Below are 21,335 nucleotides of genomic sequence, written 5' to 3' on the forward strand. Positions count from 1 at the left end.
ATGTAGAAAGTGGTGACTTCTCAGTTTGGAAAATTTCTCCATGGACAGAATCAAACATGTTGAGTGTACAATCACACCGGATTCTTATGCAGTTGTACAGGTATGCCACCCACAAATTTTACTGGAGATAAAACTGGCGCATGCGCATCAAGTCACCTAGAAAGTTACTAGTGCTAAAGTTACTATAGAAATTCCATTTATTAATAAATAAATTATTACATTATTTATCGATATAATTAGAATTATACTTATATATTCGGAACTAGCAAACGATTCAACACTGAATTATTCAGGAAATTATGAGATAAAGGCTAAAATAGCTTTTTACTTGTCTAAATGTGTCCAAATTTTAATTTCAATTTTTTGTTTAAACTAATTAATATGCAAACAAAACAAAAAAACATGCAAACACTAACAAACAACTAGTAAACAAATGGCATCTTCAAAATTGTTATATCTGTTAGTCCACCAGCTGGAGTCACGGAGGTCATCTCGTGACGGTTAATACCGCGACTCTTTCGGTAAGTGGCACCTCCCTACTAGAGTCTTATATAAAGAGAGAAGCGACATCAAACCTCCACCACAACCTTCAGTATCCAATTGAGTCCTCCACCGCCATTTTGGGACCGCTTTAACGTCATCAAACACCATTCGTATCATTCTGCAAACAACTGTGGTCACAATATGGCTGCTCGCTTAGCCAATCAAGTATCAATCAGATTACCAATCAGAGCTTCGGACATCAATGTCGCTTCTCTCTTTATATAGGACTCTACTCCCTACGCCAAGATTACTTGGAGGCACAAAAATCCCGTACCCCTCTTAGGCTGCGTTCGAAAATTCTACTTGTCGGATAGAGTGACTTTAAGTGACCAATTGAGATGAAGGAAACTTAAGATTTCTTTATCTTTATTGATCACTTAAAGTCACTTTACCCGATGAGTAGAATTTTCGAACGCAGTCTTACGTGATTAGGTGTCAGTGCGGGGAAGTAGGTGAGAAAGTTGCTAGTCGCCAAGACATCTTGGTGGAGCCCAAGCTATCTTGAGCCCGTGGTTTAGTGGATACGGTATGTGATTGGGTCGATCTTTCATGAAGATTGCTTGACTGAAACCCAGTGCGCTGGATTTCTTGCGGACCTGAGGAGGTTTCGTTTGGGTCGAGAGGAAGAGAGCCCTGTCTCTCGGAATCGACCGGCTTATACGAGGTGTGTTCAAAAAGTATCGCGAATTTTGAATTTTCGCGGGTTACGTATATTCGAATTTCGATCTTTTTGTGGCGTTATGTTGGTACTCATGTCTCTCACTTATGCCGACAAGCTCGGCCATTTTGAATGTTCACTTAATTGTTGACAGCTGCTTTGCTTGCACGTGTTTTGGATCGTCTTCGATTTTTACCTATTCAAAAAAATGGATCAAAGAACCTGTATCAAATTTTGTGTGAAAAACGAAATTAAGTGCGCGGATGCATTCCGAATGTTGACTGTGGCATACGGAGAAGCTACCTTGGACCGAAGCAACGTTTATCGGTGGTACAAAATGTTCTCAGAAGGCCGAGAAGATGTGAACGACGAAGAGCGTGCCGGACGCCCGAGCACTTCAACAACAGACGAAACAATTAATGAAGTGGAGAAAATGGTATTGGCCAATCGTCGAATCACCGTTAGAGAAGTTGCTGAGGACCTAAACATATCGATTGGCTCGTGCCATTCGATTTTTATCAATGATTTGGGCATGAGACGGGTCGCCGCGAAATTCGTACCAAAATTGCTCAATTGCGACCAAAAACAGCATCGCATGAACATTGCTAATGAGATGTTGGACTCTGTCCGCGACGACCCAAATTTGCTCCAGAGGGTCATAACTGGTGACGAATCGTGGGTTTATGGTTATGACGTGGAAACCAAAGCTCAATCATCTCAATGGAAGCTGCCGCACGAACCAAGACCGAAAAAAGCGCGCCAAGTTCGGTCGAATGTGAAAGTTTTGCTGACAGTTTTCTTCGATTGCAGGGGCGTGGTGCATCATGAGTTCTTGCCACAGGGTAGAACGGTCAATAAGGAATATTACCTGCAAGTTATGCGCAATTTGCGCGAAGCAATCCGCCAGAAACGCCCGGATTTGTGGAAGAACAAAAATTGGCTTTTGCACCACGATAACGCCCCTGCTCACACATCGTTGCTTGTGCGCGACTTTTTGGCCAAAAACAACACACTAATGATGCCGCAGCCACCGTATTCCCCAGATCTGGCCCCCTGTGACTTTTTCTTGTTCCCTAAACTGAAGAGGCCCATGAAAGGACGACGTTACGCTACGCTTGACGAGATAAAGACGGCATCGAAGGAGGAGCTGAACAAGATAAAAAAAAATGATTTTTTGAAGTGCTTCGAAGATTGGAAAAACCGTTGGCACAAGTGTATAATATCTCATGGGGATTACTTTGAAGGGGACAAAATAGATATTCATGAATAAATAAATAATTTTTGAAAAAACACAAAATTCGCGATACTTTTTGAACACACCTCGTATACCCGATCTCGAGATGGTGGGGATGTTCAGCAATGAGTCGGATGCTGGGCTAACATCCCCGCCACTCGAGATCGAGCTTATGGTCGGGACATGTTTCGGTTACATGGCGCGGTGGCAAGCGCGCGCACGCGCGCATCGAGATCTCGGTGCACTCGGCCGCATACACATGCATTGTTCGGCGACAGTTTGCGCATACAGAGCGCCGTTCTAGGCGTTTTGTTACAATATTCATAGAACATTTTCGTAATATTCCACGGATATTATTTATATAAATATATTATTCCACGAAATAATATATCTATTACGAATATTATATGTACAAACGGATATTTCTCATTAACATAATATTAAAATAATCTTAAAAATGTTGAATAATATTCTTGGAATATTATTTTAATAATTGTTACGTCTGGCGTTCAAAAAAATTTTTTGTTTTTTTTTCTTACACCATCCGTATATGTGTGCGTGTATATATGTAAGGGAGACGGGCTAAAGTACATCAGGAGCTTGTTGGTTATGTGTTCTTTTTTAGTATTTATCTTGAAACGAAATACAAAATCGCAAAACATCCTTTTAGTGGGAGTATAAATTAGTTCGGTCCGTTTTCAAAAGATGGCTCTGTTATAAATGTGTCATAGTGACAGCTGATTCCGGTGGTTTCAGAGAGGTTAGACATCTGTCAATAATATTCAGTACATATCGTTTTGAGTTCCGTACAAAACCCCTGTTTTTTACTGTGTTGAATATGTCAATTTTTGTTGTAACTAAGCAGCATTTGCGGGAGGTTTTAGTTTTCTGTTTTAATTGGAAGAAAAGCGCAGCTAAAGCGCATGCTGGTAGAAGTTTATGGTGACAATGCTTCAACTGATAAATCATGTAGGGAATGCTTTCGACGTTTTAAGAATGGTGATTTCAGCGTTGAAGACAAGCCTCGCTCTGGACAGTCAAAAAAATTCGAAGACATAGTACGAGTTGCTATAACCTGGCGAATCCATTACGGGCGGTATAGACTGTAAATGTTTTGTTTGAGTCGTGCATTACGAGAAAAACGGCCGGAATACGAGGAACGACATGACAAAGTTATTCTGCTACATGATAACGCTCGGTCTCATGTCGCAAAAGTCGTCAAAACTTATTTGGAAACGCTCAAGTGGGATATTTTACCGCACCCGCCGTATTTGCCGGACGTCGCTCTATCTGATTACTGGTTATTCCGACGGATGCACGATTTGGCAGGACACTGGTTCACTTCTTTCGCAGAAATCGAAAATTGGCTCTTAACTTGGATCGCTTTAAAAGACGAAACATTTTTTCGAGATGGAATTCGAAAATTGCCTGAGAGGTGGGACAAAGTAGTAGCCAATGATGGACAATACTTTGATTAATCTGTTCATTTAATTTGTTCTGAAATAAATGCATTTTTGATCACAAAAAAAAAACGGACCGAATTAATTTATACTCCTAATAGAATAGAGATACTTTTCTCTAAGTTTCATTAAAATCGGAATAATATTACATTAAAAAAAAAATAAAGACTTATTTAACTATATCAAAGTAAATTTTTGAGATTTCCGAAATTTAATATTAATATTTTTTAGCGTTAATGTATAAAGTTAAGTAACATGTTACTAATTAGAGCGAAGTTTTTTGTAAACGTATGATATACTATTTTGGATAGTAAACGCAATTTTCATTTATAAAATGATTGAAATAAAGCACATGTTTGGTCGGGGTCAGTTTGTTCATATTTAATGATAGGCACCGTGCGCTGTGGCGCTTAGTACAACTTTGCGTCACGCCTTAGCATTAACTATTGTATGTGCAGATTACGTGCATTTTATACGGAGCCTTTTTGTTCCACGCTACTAGGGCCCAGTTTTTCATTGTCAGTTAATTTATGGTTAAACTTAAATTTAAATTTTAACTAATAAACTTTACATATGGCATCATCATGGATGAAGTCCATTGGATAAAACATGAAGTAAAATTTAACCATCAGTTAATGAGATAATGAAAAACCGAACCTAGGCCCTACTAACCAACTGACCCCAGGGCAAAATGGCCACATTGCACGTTTATATTTTGGTTATTATAAAATAAAACGATTAACAGGATCATGTTAGGCATTGACATATAGAGAAAGGTTGCCTCTATCACGTTTGTATAGGCAATTACAACAATTAATTATCTGAGAAGTTGTAGTTTTGAAATTCTAAATTATGGGGCATTTAGCCCCAGTCTCCCCTATGTATGCATATGCATACGTATACAATATCGATATAAATAATTTACCAACATATTTTGAGTAGAAAGATTTTTTGAGCAACCACGTTAATATTTAATATATTATTGTTGTTTGAGTTCTTAAGCCAATAAATATTTTCTCTAATAATGTTAATGCCAAACTATTAATTTTTAGATTGCGTACCGATTATTTAAACAATTGCCGTATCAGACCCATCTGGTCAAAATATATTGAAAATTTTAATAGAATTTAGAATCAAAAAAGAATTTGTTTCACCGGGAGCACGTCTGGCCGGCGGCGCGTGTCTGCCCGGCGACGCTTGGCCGTCCGACGGCGCGCGGCAACCTTCTGCGGCTTGCACCCGCGCGGATGCCTACAAACGTAGCAGATGGTGCTGGTCGCAAAATCGCGCTGCGGTAGGATTTTTAAAACCCAAAACCACCCCCTCATTGACTCTCACCTACAACCGAGTCTATATAAGGAGTGGAGCCGGAGCTTTCGGCATTCAGATTGCTTTGGACAGCCGGAGTGCGCGCTAACAGGCGACAACCAACGGTAAGACTGTCAGGGGGATAGTAATGACGGGAGGGTTAATTTCGCGAACGGGATAGCTGGAGAATCTAACCAGGATGTTTTTCCATGTTTTTTTTTCCTATCTTAGGGTTAGGATAGGAAGGAGGTTTAACGTCATCGAGCGTACGCTTAAGTGGCGCCTCACTCGACACCCTTTTTCTCCTTTCTCGCTCTTCTATCTTCAGGTCTAAGGATTACTCGCTGCGAAGCTATCGCTTGCGTGGCGCCTTCATTGACACCTATTTGCTTCCTAGAGTTAACGGAGTTGCGCGCTGCGGAGCTTCCGCTTGCATGGCACCCTCTCTCCTTTTTCACATCCTTTCCCCCTCTTCCAAAATTTTTTTCTTCACCCTAAAAAAGGTTTCCGGGTTGCGCGCCTCTACTGACACCTTTTTTCCTCTCTTCTCTTCTCACTTTACATCATCCTAAAACTCAGAGTTGTGCGCTAGACAGTGCCTCCTCTATTATCATTTAAACCATCCTAAATAATCACTCAACTATTCTATTGACATCTTGTTATATTTTTCGGCATCCTTGAGTCGGAAGTTGTAATTAGAATTACTTTGCATAAAATTTTCAAGTCAACTCCTGCTGATTTATGCCGCGCTTTTGTTCTACTTTTGAAAACTCGCATAGACTGACTCCAAGCACACACATATTCTTTCTTCAATCATGTTTTTTTATTATCACACAAATTGGTAAGAATTATTTTTGTATTTTGTATTTAAAATTAAAACTTATTACAATTAACAATTAATAGCTAATGTTCAAAAAGGAACATGGATAAAAAAACCCATCGCGGAAAAGGAGGAGGAAAAGAGTTAGACTCTTCCTGCGGGCCTTCCGTCGCGAATTAAACGCGGTTAAACATTTTGATCTCTGCATTTTGGCCCTCACTACCTTTTTTCCTGTCTCCCTTAGAAGAAACTCCGGCATTAATAACGCAATATACACCTCCATCCAATTTGCAAGAGGAGATAGCAAAATTTAGAGCAAGGGCAGCGAAGGCACAATTGGCATATATCCCAACGAGAATACTAAATGCGTTCGAACCCTATGTCGGTCTACGCGAGGAGACTCTGGAAACTAAAACGCAGATCCTACCAAGGATCATAGAAAATGTGAGACCGATGTTCCACATAAAAAGAACCTTTTGCGGACATTTAGTTATCAAATTTATTTAGAATTAAATATACATATATTGTTTGCGAATCGAGCTGTGGGCGCTCGAATTCGACGGAACGAGCGGCTGATTCCGCTCCGCGAGAATGCGGGATGTGCGTGCGATAGAGAGGCACATATGGGCAGCGCCGTGAGGATGAGGGAGAGCGCCTGACTGAACGTAAGCAGGAGAGTGAGTGAGAGCGTTCGGGCGAGAGGAAGGAAGCGGTAAAAGAAGAGAGAGAGCGAGAGAGAGGATGAGAGTATATTGAATGAGAAGGCGTAAGCGAGAGCGAGAAGCAGAGATTTGAGAGGAGAGAATGAGATCGACAATGAGTAGTCAGCACGGGAGAGATAGAGTAAGAAGTCTCAAATAAAGTCACTGAGTCTTTGCACATCAATGAATGGTTTCACTTTATTAAACCAATTATTGTTTACAACACGCGACAACGTGTGGAGCGTGAACAACGCTTAAATCGATAAAACGCGATTGCTGCGCTGAAAGCGCGTTCTCCGATCGTCGAGCGACGATGCAAAACGTTGAACGCTCTCAATGACAAATCGGAACAGCGTAATCGTCTGTTTACACTGGTTGTTAACAATCGACGTTGTAACAATTTATGCACTGCGCGAGTTTGCGTTATCAAATTCTTTCTTTTGTGACACTTAAAGTCCGGTTTGCTAGCTAACTTCGCGGACGCAATCTCGTTCGAATGGCTTCTCTAGAGCTTCTGAATCTGGAATCGGCAGGAATGCCGGCTAGCTCCCAAATTCTCTTATCCGAGAGGGAGCAACCGTTGTTCTAGAATGTTTGATCGAAACCGCTTCACGCTTTTTCTGCGTGCGAACGCAGGATTTCAGCGTAAATATGTTATTGAAATCGTCTTACAAGTCAAAGTCTAATTTTACGAGAGAAACGAACGAGAATGATTGCGAAAGGCTCAATATTCATAATAAGAATACGGAGAATAATCGTTATGACAAGACGAAAATAAACAATGCGAAATTTGAAATACTTGAATTTTGAATAAGCGCGACCGATTAGCCAAATGGAATTACAACGAAGTATATTAAAACATAATCGCGTGACTTGAATTTGACAGTAATCGGCTACGATCTTTAACATATAGTAATCATTTATATTGTTCAAATATTATTATTATCTGATCAATTTATAATATGTTATATAGATTCAATTATTTATTCCTTGCATACTTATTTACAATTATACAAACATTGAATCAACATTTACTTAATCATTTTGTTTTATATTTATTCAACATTCTCCCTCTCGTTTAAATATACATATTCATGTAATCACACATTCTTTATATTAATATCTCAACAATCAAAATTTTTTGTGTTTAAATACATATACAAATTGTTTTTTATACATACAACCATACCTCTACATTTTTTTAATCCAATCCCACGCTACCGCTCTTAGTTAAGCTTACCGATTTAAATACTTAATAAATAAAAATCCTACCATAACTACTGGTGAATCATATAATTAAATATCAAAATTAAATAAAATAATAATATTTAGTCTTAGACACACGTCTCGGACTGGTGACAACAGTCCATAAATAAATATCAACTAAATAATATAAAATAATTAATGTTACGATTGGAATCACACATCCCCGGATACAAAATTTATTTGTATAATATTTTAAAAATATTGTAGCCCTTATAGAGTTATGATCCATTGCCTATAATACTTCAGCAACTAGCCAAAATTCAAGATAGAGGTTGGCTTTGAAAGAAGCGTTTCAAGAAAGATCTTTTGAAGCTTTACAAATCGGGGAGCTTATTTATATATAAAAAACTGTCACATGTTACAATTTTCTTAAATCAAATATATTTTTTAATAAAAAATATGGCAAAAAGTAATCGGATCCCTGAAAAAATCTTTTAACAGAAGGAAACTTAAACATAAACATTTGTTTAAATTAAAGTTGTCCAAAAACAAATATTAGTTTATTCGTACAATTAGCCAAGCATTTGATTAGATTATAGAACACAAAAATATTTTATTTTGAATCAAAAAGTTGTATTAATTGATAAAATATACATATAAAATATATGTAAAGCGACTAAATTTTGTTGACTTTATTATGACGAACTTCCGTTCGTCATTTTAAGTTTTACGAAACTTAAAAGTTATTTAGAAAGACAATAGTATGAAACTTTTGAGGCATATATTTCTTAATAATCAAAAACTTGATTAATTGTTCTAATATTTGTTTTCAAACAGACTGTCTGTTATTAAAATTTTTTTTTTTTTTTTTTAACAGTATGTTTGTTTAAAGGATGGCGCTGATAGAATTAGCTTTACTCAATAATTACTGCTTTATTAAGCATTATAGAAAAAAATGGTTCAGGACTTTTTGACTTAGTTTTTAGCAAGGAATAACACTATATAATTGTAACGACCTGACTTTGCGCACGAGCGGTGTTGATTCGGTGGACGAGGACGCGGTAGGTTGCCGAAAGAACTAGACGTGTTTTTAATGATGAAAAAGTAAATCGATTTATTGTGAACAGAAAAGAATATACAACGAGGTCTTCGCGAAAGCGGCGGCGCGCGGACGGACAAATGAAGATGACGCTCGGACGGACGCGAAGTGACGCGAAGTGACGAAGAACTTATTTCTACGCGCGGACGGACGAAACGGAAAAGTAACGCGCGGACGGACGAAACGGAAAAGTAACGCGCGGACAGACGGAACGGAAAAATAACGCGCGGACAGACGGGAAAGAATCGCAGCGCTCGGACGGACGGATAGATAATTACGCGCGGACGGACGAACGACGGAGAATAATCGCGGAATATGTACACGCAGGTTCCGAGACGAATTTCTCCGAACTCGGAATCCCTGTTTACAAGTCGGCTCGGCCATGCCGAAGGCCGCGGCCACGGTCACGGGCGCCCGGACCCGGTTAGGTTAGGTTAGGTTAGGTGGCAATACAACTCGCGCGCGAGGTACAGCTATACGGTACGGTGCGACGCGTAGCGGTTAATACCGCGTTGTTGTTGCGGCGGTGGCAACGACTCACGCCAAGATCTCTTGATGGAGGCGCGGAACTCCATGCCCTAGATCGTGAGTCGGTGCCGACGGAGAAGAGATCGGATCGTGGTTTCTCCGGTCCACCGAGATCTCTCGGTTGAGCCCAAGGCATTTGAGCCCGTAGAAACGGAGGCGGTCAGGAGGCTCGTCGCCGAGATCTCTCGGCAGAAACCAAGTTCGCTTGATTTTGGATCGGAGCGGAAAGGTTTGCGTCTTCTTTTTGGACAGGACGGAGAGAAGAAGCCCTGTTCGTAGAAGCGGCGGCTTATATAGCCGAATCTTGAGAGGAGAGGCGGCGCGGGGGACGGACGGTTCGATAAAGCCCGTATCAGACTACGTATTGAAGATTGAGATTGAAGATTAAAGATTGAAATTTGACAAATCAAAACAAGGAAATTTTAACTCCTTTTATTTTGATTGGCCAAAGATTAATCTTTAACCTTCAATCTTCAATTTTCAATGCATAGTCTGATACGGGCTTAACGGAAAGGGAGTTTCCGCCGCTCGAGATCGGCAGCGATCGCCACTTTGCTCGCTTTTCAGGCGCATGCGCGCGGAGATACTGTCGATGCGCGGATGCGTGTCGCGCGCGCTACGCCAGTTGGAATTCTTTGTTGGCGCCGTGCCCCAGTTGTTCGGCTGTCCGGCGGGTGTTCGGCCGTACAGCACGGAATGATGGACGATCCGAGGGGGGAGCGAAAAGGTGATTTGTTACATAATTAGTAAGCGCTTTTTAAGAAACACCCTATATCTAAACTTTTGGGAAATTTAGTTTTTATGTGACTGCCAATTTATGATAAAAATCTCAATCAGATTCGTACGCGTATTCAGGCGCAACATATTTATTCTGCTATTTTTGTATTTATAAGAAAGAATAGAGTTTAAAAAACATTTTGAATTTGATAAAAATAAAACTTTATCATATCATTTTTATCTAAGAGCGTGAAATGTTCATACGATTTTCTATAAATAATGGTTCATATAATTCTCTTTGAATAATGTTTATTCAATTCTCTTTAAATAATGATATTATACTCGTAAAAAATTGGCAACATTTTTTGTTATTGTATTTAAATCATTATAAACAATTACAAAAAATTTTTTTTATATCAATATTTATTAATATTATAAAAACTATTTAAATGACAAATTTTATTTTTATTGTTTAAATTTTATTTATTATTTACTATTGTGAAAATGCAATGCCAGAATTTTGTTGAAAGATACATAAGATATATGAAATCTATAGGGTCTTCGAAAAGTAATAAAGTAATTAAGTTTAAATAAACCGCCTTCTGATACCCCCCCCCCCGAACCGTCCCACGAATTCCACCGCTCCAAGCTGTCCAGCCGAACACCCGCCGAATAGCATAATCGATGCATAGTGCTTAATAAATACTTGGATATAGTATGTGCGAGACAAACGCATCCGCGCGTCAAACATCTCTGCGCGCAGACCCTCTTGCTCCGTCACCGCACACTAGGCCGAGCATACCCGTCGTGAGTACCCGAGTTCGAGTGGCAGGGATGTTGGCTCCGCATAGCCTTTGACCATCTCCTCCTCTCGAGTCTCGGGTATATAAACCGGGATTTTCGCGGAAAAGGCTCGCTCCGTTCTGGTCCGCCTCTCCTAGGAGAAGCTTCCCAGGTCTCTGCCGGAATCAAGTGTCTTGGTTCCTGCCAAGTCACTTGGTCAAGAGGCGAGTCCAAGCCGCCTCCTACCTGCGTACTGGGCTCAAGTTTAACTTGGGCTCAACCAAGCACATTTGGTCACAGGCGCCTTGCGCTTCCGCATCCCGAGTCCGACGCTACCATACGTAAGAGGATACGGTGTACCGTGTCTCTACCAAGCGCACTTGGCGCGGGGTAGTGTCACCCGACAAAACTTATAGCGGTATTAACCGCCTTGCGACGGACCGCGAAATCGAGACCGAGCCACGGATCCGTGCACCGCGTCCCGCAACATGTCGAGACCACGAACTTATTGCTTGGCCGTAACCGCGCGGGCTATTATTAGACCGTCAATCCGTTAAACGTCACGGCCCGTAGTTCCCGTGTAAATACGCGCTTATTCCGCGAAATCCGTCTCGCGATTTATTGCTTTGTAAATAGTCTTGTTTTCTTGCCGTGTGGCTGTCTGCGTGCGAGAGTATTGTCGGCCGTTTAAATTGTCACGTTCGTCGTTTGCGATTTCACGTATTATTGGTTCCGTTCTGTTATTATTAGTATTAGTTTCGTATTCTTTTATTTTTTACTTTAACTTTATCGTTGTCTACTTATTAATAAATCTATTAATTTGTTTCAAACAACCATTGCCGTTTACTTCTTTTTGCGACCCTTTGCGCTTTTGTTCCCGGCCGACTAACGTCCATGCGCGAAGCGGGGTCGTTACAAAGTATTTGTTATGAGGATAAAAAAGTTATATAAGGAAACTATTTTATGAAAAATAACTTTATTATAGTGTTTTGAAAAGTTCTTGATACCAGTAGATTTTGGAATAAAAAATAGAACGTTTTATTAAAAAATTGATATGACCTGATTGTGGAAACGCCACCCAAGGTTAAATTGATAGGATCAGATAGAATCTTTTTAAACCCTATAACTTTTGTCTGAAGCATTTCTTTCGGAAATGCTTAATTTTTGAAATATTAAAAGTTTTTCCACTTTTGAAAGATATATAAGAATTACAAGTCTATTGATTCTCTTCTATTTTTTTATGCTGGAGAACTTACTTATTTTTATCAAGAATCAAATAAGATATTTTATTAAATAGTGTACATTGAATAATTATAATAAATAGTAACTAATAATGGCAATTGTGTCATGATGAACGTGTGAACAAGTTTTTTTTTCTTTGGAAGGTACTACACCTGCTCCTCGATCGGGCTGCGTATTATTGCCAACTCCAGACAACAAAGTTATCGTGTACGGCGGTTACAGCAAGGAGAAAGTGAAGAAAAATGTAGATCGAGGTTGCATTCACGATGACATGTTTCTTCTTACGCAAGAAGACAAAAACGACATAATCAAATACAAATGGGTCGGTGTGAAGCAAATTGGTACCCGAATTAGCCCAAGATGCGGTGCCTCTGCTGCAATAATTCAACCCGCTGGCAATCAAGCTTTCGTGTTTGGCGGTGTTTACGATGACGATGATGATGATGATGATGAGGATCTGTGTGGAACATTTTACAACGATCTGTTCGCGTTGGACTTGAAGAAATTATGCTGGCGCGCTGTAACATTAACCGGGAAGAAGGAAATGGCTGTTGCTGTATCAGATGGTACCGAGGGACGATGTAGAAGAAGAAAAAAGCAAAAAGCAGAAAGCTGTGAGAAAGTAGCGGAACTGAGCAACGATTCAGACGAAGAAGCGATGGACGATCTCTCAAATGCCGTGCAATCCACAGTTACTGTCGTCGACGACGGAATATTCACGGTATAGTTCCATTTTTTTGTACTTACCCAGATAACCAAGCATGTTTTATCACATCGGGTAAATTAATGTACTACATGTATTGTTATAAACTTGCAGTCAATTTCCTGACTACAGAGTTTAACGTGGAATTAAGTTAGCAACAGGAGAGCAAAAACACATCATCAGTTAATGAAATTTTAAAAGCAAACGTTTATGAATAATAATACGTCATATTGACAGCAAACTGACAGTTCGTAATGAGGGCATTTGTATAGGTCATAATGACAGCAATATGTGAGAACAAAATGATGGCACGTATGATATCAAAAGTTTAACACAAGATGTAAAATATTTGATGAATATTGTTAAAGTTTCAAAATTACAGGTTGTTGTTGACTATTTGTTGACATGACAATATTTGTTTATCATTGACGACAATTTTTCATCAACAAGATAGAATACAGTAGCACTTTAAATTTAAAGGGCTACTGAGATATTTGAATTTGATAGGTGAATGTATTAAACATTAATTAAATAAATATATTAATAAAACAAATATTTTAAATAAATATCATTTATTATATTAAGTATAAGTTAAATAAACATATTTTATAATATGAAAAAAATAAATATATATTATAAGGTAAAAAATTGTTTATGCAAAAACATACATAAATATAGGAAAATATATAATCTATGTATACATGTATATAAATATACAGGTTGTCAGAAAACTTATGCTCTCATGGGTTGATAGAACAAGTTGTACTGACAAGGAGTAGGCAAGAACTGTAAAATGCCAAATAAGATGAATCATAGCTCATTTGAAAGGGGGGAACAAGTATATTAAAAGTGTAAAAGGGTTAGCGTGAATAGGCCTTACTTTTTAAGAAAATTACAATTAAAATTTAACATTTGGACGTTTGTACGTTAAGTACTGGAATCTTGAACCACTGTCTAATAGAGCGTCGTGGTTGAGAAGGCTAAGTGCTAGTGTTACATTTTTTCCTCCGTGGCGGGTTTGAATCTCCACAGCTTCAAATTTTTTTTTTTTTTTTAACTTTTGCTATTATATTTTACAATTGCATTATTTTTAGTATTTTTTAACTTAATTAATAATAATGTACTTACATATACTAATAAAATTAAGCAACGACGAAAGTGGATAGTTTATAACAACGTTAATCGGAAAAGAGAGTGATGCAAGTGGGTGAGAGAAAGAGGGTGATGCAAGATGAACCAGCTTAGACGACACCGAAAGCTGAGATTCACCAAGAAAAGATTATGCTGTTAGTTCGATGGGATTATAAAGGAACTCTGCACTTTGAACTTTTACCAAGAAACCAAACGATTAATTCAAACGTGTACGTTCAACAACTCGTTAAACTGAGCGATTCAAGAAAAGCGGTCAGAATTGGCAAATCGTAAGGGTGTTGTTTTTCAGCATGATAATGCAAAGTCTCACACATCTTGGTCACTCGCCAAAAATTATTGGAATTAGGTTGGGATGTGTTGTCACATCTACCATACAGCCTTGACCTTGCGCCTTCAGATTACTATTTATTTTGTTCCATGCAGAACTCCTTAAATGGTAAAATTTTTAATGACGTTGATGATGTAAAATCACATTTAATTTAGTTTTTTTGCTGGCAAAAATCAGAAGTTTTATGAACATGGAATTATGATAATGTCTGAAAGATGGCAAAAAGTCATTGACAAAAATGATACCTAATTGAATAAAGTTATATTTTTAAGCAAAAATTTTGAATCTTTTTTTTTTATTGTTTAAAATTCTCAATCACTTACAAGGAACACTAGGCATCCCGAAAATTAAAAAAAATCTGAAACTTTGTGTACAAATAGAGGAGTTCATCATAAGACAAAAATATTTTTTGTTGGTGCCAAATCTCAGTTTTAGGGAATAAAACACCTCTTTGAAAACAATCATTTTTTTTTAAGTGTATATTGTTGAAACTATAAAAAATAGAGAAAAATACTTTAAATGAAAGTTGTGTGACTCGAAGAGTACTTTATAACAGAAAAAAGAAATTAAAAAAATATTTTTTAAATACTTTCTCCTACCACTTACCTATATTTTTTTAATTTTTATTTCATTTTATAAGCAATATAAAGCTTATTTTATTACGAATTTAACGGTATATGATAAAGTTACGATGCGACATTTCCATTTTCCAAAAATAATTAAAAACCACTCTATAAGGCATACGTGCACCCGTCCGTGCACTATGGAAGTATCCCCCTTCGATTTTGGCGAGTCTTTAATACGTTGTTGTACAAATTAAAATAAGGGACACGTATTTTTTTATATGTGCTCAATCTCACTTTTAGAGGATGAAACACCCCTTTAAAAAAAAATCGGTTTTTTTCTTTTGAAGCGTGTATCGTCGAAACTATAAGAGATAGAAAAAAATGTTTTAATTGAAAGTTAAATGGCTTAAAAGGTACTTTATAACAGTGATAAAAAAAATATTTTTTAATTTTTTAATACATTTTCCCACCACTTACATTTGTTTTTAAAAATTTTTTAATATTTTAATGACAGATTTATAGTTTATTTTTATATAAATCCAATCATATATAATAAAGTGTCTTTCCGATGTACCATTTTTGACAAAATATTGTAATATTGAACTCCTTATATACGAGGTGTGATCAAAAAGTAAGGTGACTTTTTATTTTTATAAAAAAGTATTCATTTATTCATCCAAAATTATGTTATCCCCTTCAAAATAATCCCCCTCTGATACAATGCATTTGTGCCAGCGCTTTTTCCAGTCGTCAAAACATTTCTGAAATGCACTTTTGGGTATTGCCTTGAGCTCCTCCAGCGATGCAGCCTTAATCTCCTCAATCGTCGCAAATCTTTGTCCTTTCATGGGTCTTGTCAATTTTGAGAAGAGGAAAAAGTCGCAGGGGGCCAAGTCTGGTGAATACGGTGGCTGAGGCATGATGATAGTATTGTTTTTGGCCAAAAAAGTACTCACTAGTAATGACGTGTGCGCAGGTGCATTATCATGGTGCAGAATCCATGAATTTTCTTTCCATACTTCCGGACGTTTTTTTCTTATTGATTCACGCAAACGCCGCATAACCTCAAGGTAATACTCCTTGTTTACCGTACGACCTTGTGGTAGGAATTCTTGAGGCACAACGCCATGGTAATCAAAGAAAACTGTGAGCAAAACCTTCACATTTGAACGAACTCGGCGTGCCTTTTTCGGTCTTGGCTCTCCTGGGCTCTTCCACTGGGATGATTGGGCTTTGGTTTCGACGTCATAACCGTATACCCATGTTTCGTCACCAGTTATAACCCTTTTGAGCAGATCAGGATCATCATTGACGTCGTTCAACATGTCTTGGGCGATGTTCATGCGACGCTGCTTCTGATCAAAATTAAGCAGTTTTGGAACGAATTTCGCTGACACACGTGTCATACCCAAAACATCCGTTAAAATTGATTGGCATGAGCCAAACGATATGTTAAGATCATCAGCTATTTCTCTAATCGTGATTCGACGATTTTTCAACACAATTTCTTTCACTTCCTGAACATTTTCGTCGGTTTTTGACGTGCTGGGGCGTCCAGAGCGAGGTTCATCGTTAACATTTTCTCTTGGAATAACTTATACCATTTATAAACATTTTTTTTTGCTCAAAGTTAACTCACCGTACGCCACTGTCAACATTTCAAGAGTTTTTGAACACTTAATACCATTTTTTACACAAAAATTAATATAAACTCTCTGCTCCATTATTTTCAACAGCAAAAAATCGCCGAGCACGCAAACACGAGTCTAATCTTTATGCCTCTCACATAAAAACAACACATGCTATATAGTCAAAACTGTGAACATATGATCGTGACGAGTGTACCAACACACAAAAAAAATTTTGAAATTAGAGTGTACAGAGCGCGCGAAATTCAAAAAGTCACCTTACTTTTTGATCACACCTCGTATACGCTATACGTGCGGATTTATCTCATACGTGTTGCTAACGTTGCTAATTGCGTGAAAAAGCGTTGAAGACAAATCAGTATAGTACAATGAATATTCAAATAAGAGATTTTCTTTAATAATAATAATAATTGAAATAATAAAATAATAATGAGTTTTTTTTAACTTGATTGCTAAAATCTCTATTTGGATTTTCCTGGAACTCGCAATTTGAAACATAGTAGCTAACATGTTTATTACGTTTGCTACATAAAACGGCATCATTTTAAAGATATTTCTATCAAACAATGATTACTAACTTTTCAACAGAATGGTGATGACTGACGTCACAAATGAAACTGGAAATAATACTTTCTTGGACATATTTATAGAACTCAAATGACGCAATTACATAAATTTATTTACCGCGCGAATAGATTAAACGTTAGAAAATAAATTTCCACGAAATATTGTATTTATCGTTTGGTATCTAAGATATAGTTTAGTTATCAATGTGACTTTGTATTATTAAACATTAAAAAATAGAGTTCCAAGAAATGTTTTATTTACCGTCTGGTATGCAAAATAACGTCAATAATATAGTTTTTAAAAAACCGTTTTTTTTAATTGTTGAAAAAAATTTAGAAAAATTTCGGTTTTTTAAAAATTGCTTTTTTGCGAAAAATTGCTGTTTTTGCTCTGTAAATGACATGCTACCTAATTTTACAATATTATTAAAGTAAGACACCTTGTATAAATGCTCGAATTAATATTGAGCTAATTTTTATGTTTATATTTAAAATAATGTACATCACTTGAGGTTTAATAATTATCATAATTATTAAACAAACTATTTTAAGAACAAATGTAATTCTAGCAACCAGTTTAAAGACTAATTCAAGTTAATATTTATATTAATTATTTGAAGAATAATTTTTAGAATATTAGCCATTATCAAGAAGTATATACGTTTTATTTTATTTAAAAAATACATTAATTTTATTTTTATTTATGTTTCATGATATGCTTTTTGTTTCCCTTGTATTCACATTATCATAAATAAAAAGAAAAACTTTAAGAACAGAAACTAATATTAGTTTAATTTTATATGGACCGTTTTTTAATTATTTTTTATTAACACAGATTTTTAACACTAGTTCGCCATATCCTGATTTGGTGAAATTCTGAAGTGTAATCTCGTTTTACAGTTTACTTCTTTCTGTATATAATTGTTATAAATTTAATTATTTTAAATCATCCTTTCAACTTGCAGTTATCTTATGAGCATGATATTTAAACTACGTATTTTTTAATTTTTACAATACAAGTTTTAAAATATTAATTAGAATGAAAGTGACAAGACGAAAAATCGAGCTGTTTTACGAATAGAAGTATGGCAACTACGGACTCGAACATAAGTGTGGCGAGCTAGAGTTAAGAAATCATATCATGAAATAGGTAACTTTGGTACTGATAAGGTACTACTATAGTCTAACACTTTGTGAATATTTTCAATAAATTTTTCTATCCTTGGTCGGCTCAGACGAGCGAGCGCTTGTCTCTCCGTGCGCTCTTATTTGTCTGACTTTAATATTTTATTACTAAAAAATTATTGCAAATATTGCAAAATGTATTAGTATCGTATTAGACTTTTTGATTTATTTCGATCCCTTCTACCTTATCGTGATAATCTGTATACATTGGTCTGGGACACCTTGTATATTTCATATGGCGGCTCATACGCACTACACAATAAATTGGCATTGATAGCCCGGCATACACCGGCATACATCTCTTGGACGGCAGTCTAGCAAGCGCGAGAGCGACGACCCGTGGCGCTAATTAGCGTGTGCAACAGCAGGTGGCGAGTAAGCACTCGCGTTCAAGATTCCGCGAGCATGCTATATGAGATGCGACGCATCGACGATCGTACGTCACTTCTGCACTGCTTAGAAGTTACTTCTACAGCGTATTTTAAGAGCGCACTGTGCCTTCTAAAGAAAACTACAATTGGAAAAGGAATTGCTGCCGTCATGAATGTTGATCGTTCTTTCTGGCGCCTGATTTTGTTGGATCTCTCCCTGTCTTGTTTTACGCGGCTAATAAGAGTATTCCTCTCCAAAGATGACTGGCGGATTTTGCGGTATATCTCACCACGGTGGGGTATCCCATGGCCTATTTCTCCAGAGACGCCGCCGATCGAGAGGAGGCGCAACTTTGCTGCTATACAAACGGAGCAGCTTGCCTGGGTCCACAGGGACATCCAGGTTGTCGTAGTAGAAGCCGATTCATTGGGCTGGGAAACCACGACGAGAGAAATAGGCATACAGTGCTTTTTTAGCGTGGCCCAATCGATATAGTACGACTTGTCGGTGGCTACAACGGAGGTCTCCGCTCAGGTAGAAGCAACACTGTCGGAAGAGCCGAAGCACAGCACGTGACCGAAACAGGACGGAGGAAGAGCACAGAACATATACTATGAGAAATGAAAGCTCTGTACTCAACATGAGAAACAAAAAGCAAGACACTGTCATTTGGTGGTGAAATGGGAAATTAAATGGACTGTAGAAGGGGGTTTTTAGGAGAGAGAATATAGAAGTTTATTTATGCAGGCAATAACCATTAACTTATGCCGGGACCGGTAAAGTTCATTATTAAAATTTTAATGCTTTTTACCGAGGTCTCGATAAACACTAGTTTTGAAATTCTAGTATTGAACTTTACCGGATCTTGCATAAATTAATTGTTATTGCCTGCATAAACCATCCTTTACTGTGCATTGTTGGAGAGGCCAGTTCATCAATGTTACCACACGAAAATCGCAGATGCTCACTCTTATAAACTTACATCAAGGCATTTTCTGATTGGCCATTTTAACTCTCACTTTTAAGTGGGCTTCACTTTTCATTGTTACCGGAAACCACGATACTAGCTTCATTCCCGTGAGGAAGAGCCAGGCGCCGAAACCGAAGGGAAGAGGAAGGAGAAACGCGAGGACTCTCATCGCGCGGAGGCTCCAGGTGTCAAGTGGACGAGAACGATACCTATTGCGAGCATGCCTTGGTGGGAAAACTCAAAGCATTAGAGTCAAGTCGGCGTACTAATAAACGACCCTTGTCAGGGTCATCCTAATACACATACATTAATCTACACTCACGCATATGTATATATGTAGTGTACATAATGGAGATACATAATAAAGTATATAATAAATACAGTGTACATAATAAATTTTGTTCTAAGGAGCTCGCTTTTATCTATACAGTACCGGTTTTCCTTCTCCTATGAGCGTACCCTGCGGAACACAGTGAAGACGGACGAGTGACACGTCCACAAACTCCAATTGATAACTGGATGTGGATGGTTTTACGAAAATAGGCGAAGTTCTTTAAATTTGATTTTACTTTTTTTAATAAAATTGTTTTTTCATTAAAATATACGGTAGTGTTTCGTGTCAAATACGATATTGCGTATGAGATTGCACCACGTCTTCATGCAAGCTGATGAATTACGACCGTTCGAGGTTGTCGGATTTCAATAATGGCTGAACTGATCAATTTCTGGCGTAATTAATAGCTTGGTTTTGAATTATGTAATAATTGTTTTTATTTTTTTTTTACGTGTTTTACAAACGGAAATATCACGATGTAAAGTTTGAATCTAAAAATTTTTATTTAAGAAACATCATCGCCGATCTAGTTCAACATTTTCGATACTGGCGGTAGCGCTCGTCTACAACTGTGTCACTAGCCGTGTCGAGAGTGACGAGCGGGTGAATGAAAGAGCGAAAGTGAAAAAGCAAGCTAAATACGTAATTTCAGGAGACACGATGTTTTGTGCGAAAGTGCCCCGTATATATTTTTTAAAATTTATAACGTTATCGATAACGATATTCTTCAGAAAATATCCCTTTTGGATTTATCATTGGCTTCAACCAATTATTTTTAGTTGCCGCTTGCGCATTTGGATGTACTTAATGCACTCATTGTAGTTGAAATGTGCGCCAGAAATATAATCTTTGAAAACGTTTAGACTCCTAGTCAATGACTTTATTTTTTGATTTATTGAATATAATTTACAAATTAATATATCGCATCTTTAGACGCACGAATATAAAATTTACAATTGAACGAAGCTTATTCATAAACACCACACCGAAATTTTTTAATAGTAGAAAAAGTATTTATTAACATTTACTTTCAATTTTTTTATATTGCAAGTCATACTATATTTAATTGTATTGTCATTAACAATTAAAAATGAACTTTTATAATAAAATTGGGGAAATCTTGTAAATTTTTATAAATTTACCTAGAAAAAAATTATTGAGTGCTTAGAACTGTTTTTCACCGGTAGTGCTGTATTCGTTATTTTAATTTT

The 21,335-nt window shown here is 37.3% G+C and overlaps 1 protein-coding gene across 3 annotated transcripts in view; it reads left to right on the forward strand.

Annotated features, from left to right (window-relative positions):
• The window catches only part of LOC105205447 (kelch domain-containing protein 4), an 88,877-nt gene that overhangs the window by 56,289 nt on the left and 11,253 nt on the right, over positions 1-21,335 (forward strand). For all 3 annotated transcript variants that reach the window (XM_039458208.1, XM_039458209.1, XM_039458210.1), the window contains one exon: positions 12,443-13,020. In XM_039458208.1, coding sequence (XP_039314142.1) covers positions 12,443-13,020 — 578 coding nt within the window. The remainder of the gene's footprint in view (positions 1-12,442; positions 13,021-21,335) is intronic.

Source organism: Solenopsis invicta, chromosome 16 (assembly GCF_016802725.1).
Source record: "Solenopsis invicta isolate M01_SB chromosome 16, UNIL_Sinv_3.0, whole genome shotgun sequence".
NCBI classification, from domain to species: Eukaryota; Metazoa; Arthropoda; class Insecta; order Hymenoptera; family Formicidae; genus Solenopsis; species Solenopsis invicta.